The following is a 10,211-nucleotide window of genomic DNA, read 5'->3' on the forward strand; positions in this document are numbered from 1 at the left end:
ATAAATCAGAGGTCTTGAACAAATAATTAAGTGGTATTTAGATAGCCGGGAGTCTCCAGTTTCTGGGTCCGCCCCTGCACGCGGTTTGAGCAAATGGTAAGCAAAATTCAGTAGCAAATTTCATTCGGGGATCGCGTTTACCATTTGCACAAATCAGTCCCTATTATTTCTCCAGCCCCACGGCTTCCTAGAGGTAGAACTGCATCCTTCCCTTCTTAGGCCTAAAAGCCAGAGCAGCCGAACTATTGAACAAGTCGCATGCGTTAGCTGCTAGAATGCGTGCGGACTAGTTAATCGTTCATAGGCACATGGCGCAAAGAAAACCATGGTTTAATTGAATAAAACATAACGTATGGCGTTGAAATAAAGAGTTTGACCACGCTGAAAGTCAGATGTTAGCCCTCACATCCAACGCTAAGTTTTATACAAAGATATAGCTCCAAAACCCAAGTTGCCCAAAGGGTGAATGACACTATTCAACAGATAAATCACTATCTACTGGATAACGCTATCTATTGGTGTTAATTCCTAATACTTTTCCGATGGATAGTGATTTATCCCCTGGATGGCTGATCCACCTTTTGACAAATAACTGTTAGTCTACCATAAGAAGAGTGAATTCTTTTCTCGTTTCCTCCCATCCATAAACCTCCTCTTCCTGCGATTCCAGGAGATAAAAAGGACTAGAGAGAGATTTGAATGTCTATATTTTAAAAGACTGCTGATGCTACATATGGCTTACCTGTTATTCAACATCTTTCTCTTATTTACACAAATGTTCTTCAATCTTAATAAGGTTTTTACAATAGGATAAGGCTGCGGGTATGCAACGATAACAAACACATTTTAGCAACGGCCCTTAATTGTCAAGTCGCCGTTTTCTCTGACTCCTGTACGTCCTACTCGCGTGAAATAACATCGATTTCGACATGACAGATTGCAAAAGCAGAAAAGGATCTCTATATAACTTCCACTTTGAAAAATAAGGCGATTGTAGTTGACTTGTTAACAGTGATTTCTGTGTTGGAAAGCATCTCCTCAGTTCTTAGCTCACTTGTTGCAGTATCCTCCTCACTCGACCCAAATCCTTAACGAGCTTTCTAAGGTCAGTTTTCTTCGTAAACTGGGATGGAGTGCCTCCGTACGCCTCTTCAAGAACTGTGAATAGAAATAAAATTTAGAATCCAGAAACAGGGAATATCACGAATTTTATTTTGAAAATTGCGGAGAAACAAACAGTAGCGGAATACCAAATAGGCGTGAGGTTAGATCATAACCATAGTAATATCCTTGACCAATCACAGAAGAGGTAGATAATGGAAAATGCGTGGGAGCAATTCACCAATTTCCCATTTGTTTAGGACTTTCCTAATCAATTAAAAAGGAAACTTATCGCGCCCTTAGGGTTCGACAAAGCCAACTTATTTTCTCTGACAACGGAACTCCGCTCAAAGAGAAAAAAAGGGCCAGGTTCATTTATTATTAATATGATGTTGGTGGTGGTGGTGATGATGGTGGTGGTGGTGGTGGTGGTGGTGATGACGACGACAATGATGATGATGATGGTGATGATGATGATGATGATGATGACTATTAATGTTGTTAATCAAATGTTAAGTTCGCGATAACGTCACCAATCCAATTACAGGACTTGGTTCAGGTGAGTAATATGGACCAATAAGAGGTCATATAATTGAATAATTCCACAACGTGTCTCACCTGCTAACTGCTGTTCAATCTGATCCATACGCTCTTCAAGATCATCATGTATTTGATTAATATCACCCAGCAAGTTATCCATGGCTCCAATGCCATCATCATCTGACAAACTGCACAGATTCCCCCTGGGTATCTTCTGTAATGTTACTTTCTGCAGGTATTTTACTTTGTGATGAAATCCTAAGCTCATTCTCTTGCTTAATCTGAGTCTGGGATCCTGGTTGTGGATTAGATTCCATAGACACTGTCCCAGTGGATGCGACTGAGGATTTAAGTTCCGCGGACTTTTCAGCCCCTTCTCTCTGCCCCTCAGATTTAACCGAAGACTGTGAATTGTCTGGCGTCAAGTTTAATACTGTTTCAGGTTTCACCTGCTCAGGCTGGCTTTTTACACAAGGTGTTGGTCCACCAACAGGGACTAACGCAGGAATGGGAGATAATGGTTCCTCCTCTTTTTTAACCGTACTCCCTTTACTTACCTCAACCCCTGAATCTGTGTTTGTAAGTAGTGAGCTATGAGTCCTACTCGAAGTATCAGCTACTGTCGATAAGGTATTTGTCGATACAGGAGCCTTCCTGCCCTGTATATTGTTATTAGAGTCTCCAGGGCCGTCTAGAGAAGGAGGAGGTGTTGAGGGTCTTTCTTGCTTTACTCTTAAAAGCCCATTCTGAGCAACATTACCTAGTTCTGCATGTCCATTTACGACAGCGTGTCCTTCACTCTTCATTACTTTGACACATTCCCCTTTCTTTGTGGGCAAAGTATCCCCAACTGTTTTATTTTCCTCTACAGCAGGCTGGACTGAAGATTCAACTGTCGTACTCGTGCTCGTTAAACTATTGGTTCTCCGCGACTCCTTCGAGCATTTCAAATCTGGGTGGGATGGGTTTCTGTAAGTACACACAAACTGGTTAGAAAAAAGTTCAAATTGGACAAAATCTATCATCAAAAGTAGAACAAGGCTCGGTATCAAACGAATTTTCGACCAGTTGAAAATTCGAGCGTTTAAGGTGTTTCGTTCACAAAGAACCACGTTAGGCGCACGAAATTTAGACTCCTAGTCGAGCAAAAAAAAATCCCGATCAAATTTTTAGCCGGTGGGGTAAAAATTTGACCGGCGTGGTGTGAACACCTGACCGTCTAAAAGGCGTAGTTGCTAGAATGCTTTGTGACTCAGACGACACTCTGGATTTGCGCAAGTAGCGCTTTGCGCATGGGCAGATAGTAAAACCGCTGAAAAGGGTCAAAATTCAACCGGCGTTGTCAATTTTTCAGCCAGTCGAAAATTCGCCATGTACCGTGAGAACGAAGCATAACTGGCAGTAATGGGATCCCCTTTACAGTAGTTAATAATAAAGTCACTATCATTTGTATGCCGTCAACACTTTCCTTAGGAAAAGGTCCGAATCCAGACTTTTGGCATAAACGAGGTAAGATCTACGACCGCTGAAGACGCGAGCTGCTCGTGGGCACTGAGGGTATGCCCCAAAAACATTTGAAATCACGAAGCTCTAACGCTATTTTAGCCGTTTTCATAAATAATTCTAAATCTAGCGCCATCAACTGAGAGATATTTTGCTAATTACGAGACGTATCAACCCATATGATCCAAGTGCCTTGCCTCTTGCATCCTGCTGCATGATGGGATTCTAAGGAATTTCAGTGCTTATCACCTGTTCACAGGAAGGACAACAATATCAAAATCACGGCGATTTGGAAGAAAAATCCGAATATTGCTAATGAGAGTTGAACAGATGACTTATGCTCTACAACTAAGCTACAGGAGACCCATAGGAGCTAAGGCTCCTAAACTGGGTTCAGGACTAGAATGGCTATGTGTGCTCATGCGCAATGACAGAGATAGCTACGATTTTGTTGATTTTTAAAACCCTTCTTTCCCATGACAGATCCCTGATGGTGGCAACGTTCAGCATGGTAGAAATGTTACCTGAGCAGTTCAAATTTAAACTTTAAGCTTCTGAGGAAGTTGTTGACATCATGAAGATCACCCATCAATCCATGTGTGGCTAGATTCAGCTCTGCGTTGTACTCAGGTTCTTCAATAGATACAAAAGGCATGCAAGCCAGCGTTCCACGTCTAAACCAGTCAAAATCATTCTGCAAGATACAAGTACACCGTCAATTTGTCCTTTCACGTCAGGTTATATGAGATGTTCTCAAGGGATTTGTTCCTCCATCTTTTCATAAATTATGCGTTCATATACATAATGAGGACGACCAAAATTGAAAGAAAGAGTTGTCTAGAATATGACCACCTAATTTGCATGGGAAACAAATAAAACCAGGCTAAAGAGGTCTATCACCAGATCTTAATTCCAGTGTTTATGGGAAGCCTTTCCTTTTACCAAAGTCGCCTGTTAAGCACCCGTTATAATTTATTCAGATTTCCTGTTACAGTGTACGAGGAGGATGATGAGGATGACGATGATGATAATGATGATGATAGTGGTGGTGGTGGTGGTGATGTTAAAGAGTATATCTTCTGCATGTTTAACCCTTTAAGCCCTAAGAGTGATCGGCATCAAATTTCTCCTTATAATATCAATGCTTTAGAAAACAGAGTGGTCATGAGAATTGAGTATATGATCAGGGAAGATGAGTCTAGTTGATACTTCAACAAATTCTTCCCACTATTTCCATTGAAAAAGTATAGGGACAGTAAATGAGAATCTCAATTTTGATCTTAGGGTTTAAAGGGTTAAGGCGCCAGTGGATCACAGGACACTGAAGTTACCTTGTATTTAGCACTTCTTCGTAAACCTGCAACAATAAAATCAAACGTTTCTGATTCAAAACACAGTCTACCAACAAAAACATTAAGCTGCTCACAAAACAACGACTAAATTTAAAGAATCATTATGAACGCAAACGGAAATTACAGACTGAGATCCAAGGAAAGTGCACAAGTAACACGCCACGTGTTCACGAGCTGATCACGCAGACGGTTATTACTTTGCTTTCTTACAATCTCTTGCAGTAACCACCACTAGTGGGTATCTGTCTTTGGTTGTGTGAGGGGAGGGGAGGGTACCTAGCTTGCATGGAACCTATTAAGCTTCATTGGTACCAACGGACATATCTGTGCCCAATCAAGCTGATGAAGGTAGAATAACAGTAATCAAAAATACAGGCTGGAAGATCCTGAATTTTTAACTTTAACTTTTAGCTTCTCATATTGCTGGTATTTGTGGATACATTTATCACGTAATAACTAGGTTAAAAACTATTTCTCTTAAGTACATGTATTTTGATTTACCGGAAATCTAGTTTTTTTAAGAAACGAGAAGGAAGATTGTAAATGGAAGTTTGCTTACCTCTTGGATTGGTGCAAACATAACAAAGGTAGTTTGGTGGAACGGTAAGTTCACTGAGTCCAACACATTCACTGTGCTGCCATGTTAGACACTGTTCACACTACAGAAAAAGTAAATTAAAAGAAATACTAACATGGATTGATGAAATTATAAGTGTACGTTTCCTGTTCATTATGCACCACAGCGTACTAAATATAAAATTCGCAAGGTTGACTTTTAAATGAATCTTTTTTTGGAAAACTGTAGTTTATGACATTTTTCTTTCTAGAGGGCAGTTTACGTCACAAAATTTAGCTCAAGACGATTATTTTGTGCTTTAAGGACTAGGTCATTGCTGTCTCTCACCTGAATCATAAATCCTCCTTCTTCAGTCTCATTACACAAACACCGTATAACATCTCCATTGACATCCTCTTCTTCCTCGACTTCCATGCTCTCCACCATACCTGGGTCAATATTATCTAACTCCACCCCCACCCCCTCAATCTCCAGGTCTGTGTCCTGATTTACTGAGGGCTTAGAGTCCATGCTAACAGATCTGAATATCTCTGCTTGATGTTCCAGCTCTATTGGTTCACTATTTGAGCCTGTCACTGGGGTGTTACTGGACGGACTTGTTAGCTGAGTGCTCCCTGAAAGGTGTCCCGGAGCAGATGACCTATGAATGCGGCGCTTTGTCACGCGACGGCTGCCAAACTCTGGAGATGTTTCAGGAGTAGAATCAGACCTAACAGAGGCTAGACAATACAGAAAATATTTATTGAAACAAAATAAAAGACTGGACTTGATGCATACGTAATAAACGGTTTTGTTGATTCATTGATTGATCGACTGGTCTTCTGGCAGAGAGAATGGAGGTTAATTAACCCTAAGCAAATGAATATGACTTTTCATATTCAGGCGCAGAATGAAGGTCTGACTACAATCGATAAGTCACCTTACTGCCCGGCAAATGTACTGATTGGCTTAATCAGCAAACTGTTTAGGGAAAAATTGTAGACCTGTAGACGAGGACGACTACAGGAAAGAGATTTATTTCAATACTAAGTAGTGCACGTGCATGAACCAGCACCATTCTGGCGGGGGAACGCCATATTCGTCGTCATTCTACAACGGGTATTAGCGAGAATAGAGAGCTTTAGATTCTAAGATGAGGACGACTACGAGAAGTACGAGAACGAGATTTTCCCAATGAATCTCGTGCCCAGATCTTGTGTTGACGAAGCGGAATGCGAGATCTGGTCAAGTAAGAAAATTCAATTATTTGATTGGCTAGATTGTGAGCGAATGACGAGAGTGTTGTCTCCTGCACGCGCTATGGCGTGTGCCTTTTGCAAACTTAGTCTTCAGTTCTGTTGAAATATATTCACTGAAGAAGTAGTTTTCCGGGTCAATATAACTTGTAAAGCCATCTTTATCTTATTTTTAAAGACTTTTTTTAACTCTCTCTCATTATCAAGATAAAGACTTTTGAAAAGAGCGAGGTTGTCGCGTACGGCTTTGAGCTTTTAGCGTGCGCTATTATAATTAATTTAAACTAACTGCCGCGTTGAATTTCATGTTACAAACAACAACAACAAATTACTTCGTTCATACTTAAGATGTGCGTATAACCACGTTTTGAAAACTTCACGGCTCTGTCAAATTCGTGGTTTAAAACGTCGAACTACGGCCGCAATTTTGAGCATTTATTTCAACTTGCGCTCTTTCATCGCCTGTACATTCCTGACAGGCAATCACGGATTTGATCAGATCTCGCCTTCGGCTTCGTCGACAAGAGATCTGGGTACGAGATTATTTCTCAATTGACCACTCCAGAAAATACCATAACATACAATGATGCTCTATGTCTGTCACCCCAAAATTTCATTGCAAATGCATTGTCTTCAGTTTCTCTTGGCAGTTAAAATGGCCCCAAGAGAAACTGATAAAAATGCTTATGCAAAATTTTGGGGTGACAAACATAGAGCATTATGGTATGCTGTGGTATTTTCTGGAGTGGTCAATACTAAGTAGTGCTCGCGCGCGAACCAACGTCATTTTGGCGGGAAAAAGTGATAGCCGTCGCCATTCTACTACGAGTTTTAGCGAGAATGTCGTAGTGGCGAAAACAGGTTTGTGGTGAAAAAAAGTACAATGAAGCTTTCCAGGGTGTCTATTTTTAGTGAATAGACGAGAAAACTAAAAATTAAATGTCGTCCTCGAGTCTAAAGCTCTCTAATGTCTTAGTGAGGGAAACAAGTTATAAAACGTTAGTGGTTTTATCATTTTGCGATCAGGAGTGGGGCTAAGACTCCTTCAATTAAAACTGGATAAATGTGTTAACTTTTCAGGTAAAAAAGGTAAAATGAATTTTTCCAGGGTGTCTGTGTTTTGAGAATACGCGCAACGAACTTGAAGTCAAATCTCGTCCCAGAATAAGGTCTCTACTATTCGACATGCTCACTGATAGATTGACCAAAATGAACTGACTGACTGACTGACTGATTGACATTGCCAATTGAAATCTGCTCCACAAATTGACTGATCGGGAGCATTTCAGAAGTGAACTAGAAATACGTTTATCGCAAAAACCCTTCTACTCTCACCTTCCTCAGGTCAGCTAAATGACACATGCATTATCGGCCTCATGGGCTATTGACTCAGAGGCCATAAGGGTGAGAGCAATAATTGTTTTAGTAAAATCCAACTAGTTTCTCAAGAATATCGAGACAAAACAACTTCAGCCAGCAAAACGCGATTAAGTCGCTATTGTTTCGGTTTTCAAAGCCGGCACTTTTTGCTACTAGTGGGCTCCTCGAACAGTCAAGCGGTTCGAGGCAGGTATGTGTATCGGTCTTTTTTCTTTTCTGATCATTGTATAAAACAAATAGATGTTGTCGCGCGTCTGTTCAGTAACAGATCACAGAGGACGTCACAATGTGGTAAAAACATCAGTGACACACTCGCCGGCAGCTCGTGTGCCATTTCATTGTTTTCACCACATTTTGACGTCATCTGTGATCTATTACCGAACAGACGCACGGCAACATGGAATCTATTTGTTAAATAACCTATAGCCTAGTGGCAGCTCAACCAATCGGAACGCAGCATTGATAATAGACCACTAGTTGGATTTTACTAAATATGGCTAATCAAGCCTGTGCAATGGACTTACAGAAACATTGAAAGATGTAAATACTAAAATGGTAATACAGTGGTATGCATACCAGATTTCTTCCTCTTCATCCCAGGCTGCTGTTCATGGTAACATTTGACATGGTATTCCAGTCCACTCTCCTTGCGGAATGATTTGTCACATCCTGGTACTTTACACTTGTATTTATTATGATCAATCTCAATCACTAGTTCTTTGGGAGCTAAAATTTTAGGGGAAAAGATAAATCCAAACGATCAAAATAAAAAATATTGCAAACTACAAATTTATACTCAGTTACAACCATTTCAACATAAAAATACTTAAATAATATAACCATACCTACGTCTTTGCTTTTGCGGTTCTAAACAAAAGGGAAAATAAAAGCATTTTCTGTCAACATCTTTGAACACACAACTCAACATGAGGTCAGAACAGATAACACTTTGCTTTAATTGCAAGCAAATAGAAAAACAAGTTTTTGTGTTATGGCAGACTGCTGGGCACAACTCAGCTGCTCTTTGCTACTAGCTTAAATTCAAGTAATTTCATTTTATCTTATTTGCTTTACTTATTATTTATTTTAAAATTTAATGAAATACATTGCATTTATCTGCATCCAAGTCCTATTTGTTACTAACTGGTCTAATAAATGTTATACTCACTCAGGACTTTTAGATTTTTTGGGGCAGTGTAAAGTCATGAGACGACCTTATTATAATGGCTTGAAAACAAGAATCAAAATTAGTTTCATTGTAATTTACATTAGAGATTTAACTTTAATCTCACTGTGCTCCAGCTTGATGGTATTCAGGACATCCTGCATGATTTTAACCACTGCAGCACTGCCTTGATTGCACGACTGGACTATGTGTAGAAAGCCCTGCCACTGGAGTACCCCGCTCACGCGACGTTAGACGACAGGAGATGCCTCGCTGCCTCGTGCCAGGAGATGCCTCGCTTACCAAACCAGTCGGTTTGGGACTCAGTCGTTAATTATCAAGACAGTGTTGTCGTCAAGTTTCTCCAGTGCATCTATTCTCGCTTGGTCTTGGTTAGCTGATCTCAGGATGTGGCATTTCCAGGACATTATGGCCAGCTGAGCTATCTGGAATAGAAATAGCGCTTCGTCTTTCACGTCCTGAGTTGGAAAGGTCGTCTCGCCAAGAACCCGTTCAATCTTTGCCAGAGATCAGTGTGTTGGTGACTGCATTGTTGCTGGTAATCTGCATCACTACTGTCGCTAAGAGCAAACAACACACAATGGTCTGCTACGTTAGAGGGGCTAGTGACATGAACCTGTTGACAAGACAAAGTTGAGATTACTGTTTGTCTGTGCTTATACTTCAAATATAATAGTTAATCAAATGATTTTTTAATCTAACAAATATTATTAACGTAAGGGGGCGAATAAATTTTAACCTTAACCGTAGAAAAGACCACCAGCCGCGTGCGCGGATTGTTAATCTCGAGAATTTATGTAAGCTAGTTACACGTGCACCAGATAGAGAAGAAAAAGAGTACAAAAAATATATTTTTTTACGGAATGATTTTGTTGATGAGGTAAAATAAGTACTTATTTTTAGTTTTATTCAAGCTGTCTTTCTGGAGTCAGAATTCACATTACCTTATAGTCCCCCTCCAAATACTGCTTGCTTGTCATAAGAGCTTGCACAGCTGTAGTCTCCCACTCCTTGTCGGAACCTAATTCCCCTATTTGGCGTACGAGGGCCACGAGATCATCAAATGCACGAGCACCTTCAGCTGCAAAATAATCTAGGCCCTGAAGTGATTTTCTTACAGAGGCACTGCATTCAGAGAGTACCCTTCTCATAGTAGTTTCGCTGAATGGTTTGAAGTTGGTCTCCAAACAGTACTGAGTGTACTGTTGTACCACTCGCTCGGGTATCATCATACGGATTACGTTAGGTACCTGAATAACCTCACCAGATGAAAGCTTGAGATGTTTTTGTCCAAATGGAAGGTCCTGAACAAGATGCGGGTTCGTGATGAAACCAAG

The 10,211-nt window shown here is 40.4% G+C and overlaps 1 protein-coding gene across 2 annotated transcripts; it reads right to left on the minus strand.

Moving 5' to 3' along the window:
- Nucleotides 1-751: 751 nt before the first annotated feature.
- LOC140946504 (uncharacterized) lies at nucleotides 752-8,850 on the minus strand. Of its 2 annotated transcripts, XM_073395634.1 has the most exons (8): nucleotides 8,534-8,850; nucleotides 8,265-8,414; nucleotides 5,401-5,792; nucleotides 5,056-5,155; nucleotides 4,476-4,501; nucleotides 3,669-3,838; nucleotides 1,720-2,610; nucleotides 752-1,158 (listed from the first exon to the last, which is right to left on the minus strand). In XM_073395634.1, the coding sequence occupies exons 2-7, from the start codon at nucleotides 8,281-8,283 to the stop codon at nucleotides 1,818-1,820; spliced, it is 1,500 nt and encodes a 499-aa protein (XP_073251735.1). In that variant the 5' UTR covers nucleotides 8,284-8,414; nucleotides 8,534-8,850; the 3' UTR covers nucleotides 752-1,158; nucleotides 1,720-1,817. The 2 variants fall into 2 exon arrangements, with proteins under 2 accessions (XP_073251735.1, XP_073251733.1); XM_073395632.1 differs by having other exon boundaries at nucleotides 8,265-8,850.
- Between the last annotated feature and the right edge of the window lie 1,361 nt (nucleotides 8,851-10,211).

The sequence above is a fragment of the Porites lutea genome, chromosome 8, assembly GCF_958299795.1.
Source record: "Porites lutea chromosome 8, jaPorLute2.1, whole genome shotgun sequence".
In the NCBI taxonomy this organism is placed as follows: domain Eukaryota; kingdom Metazoa; phylum Cnidaria; class Anthozoa; order Scleractinia; family Poritidae; genus Porites; species Porites lutea.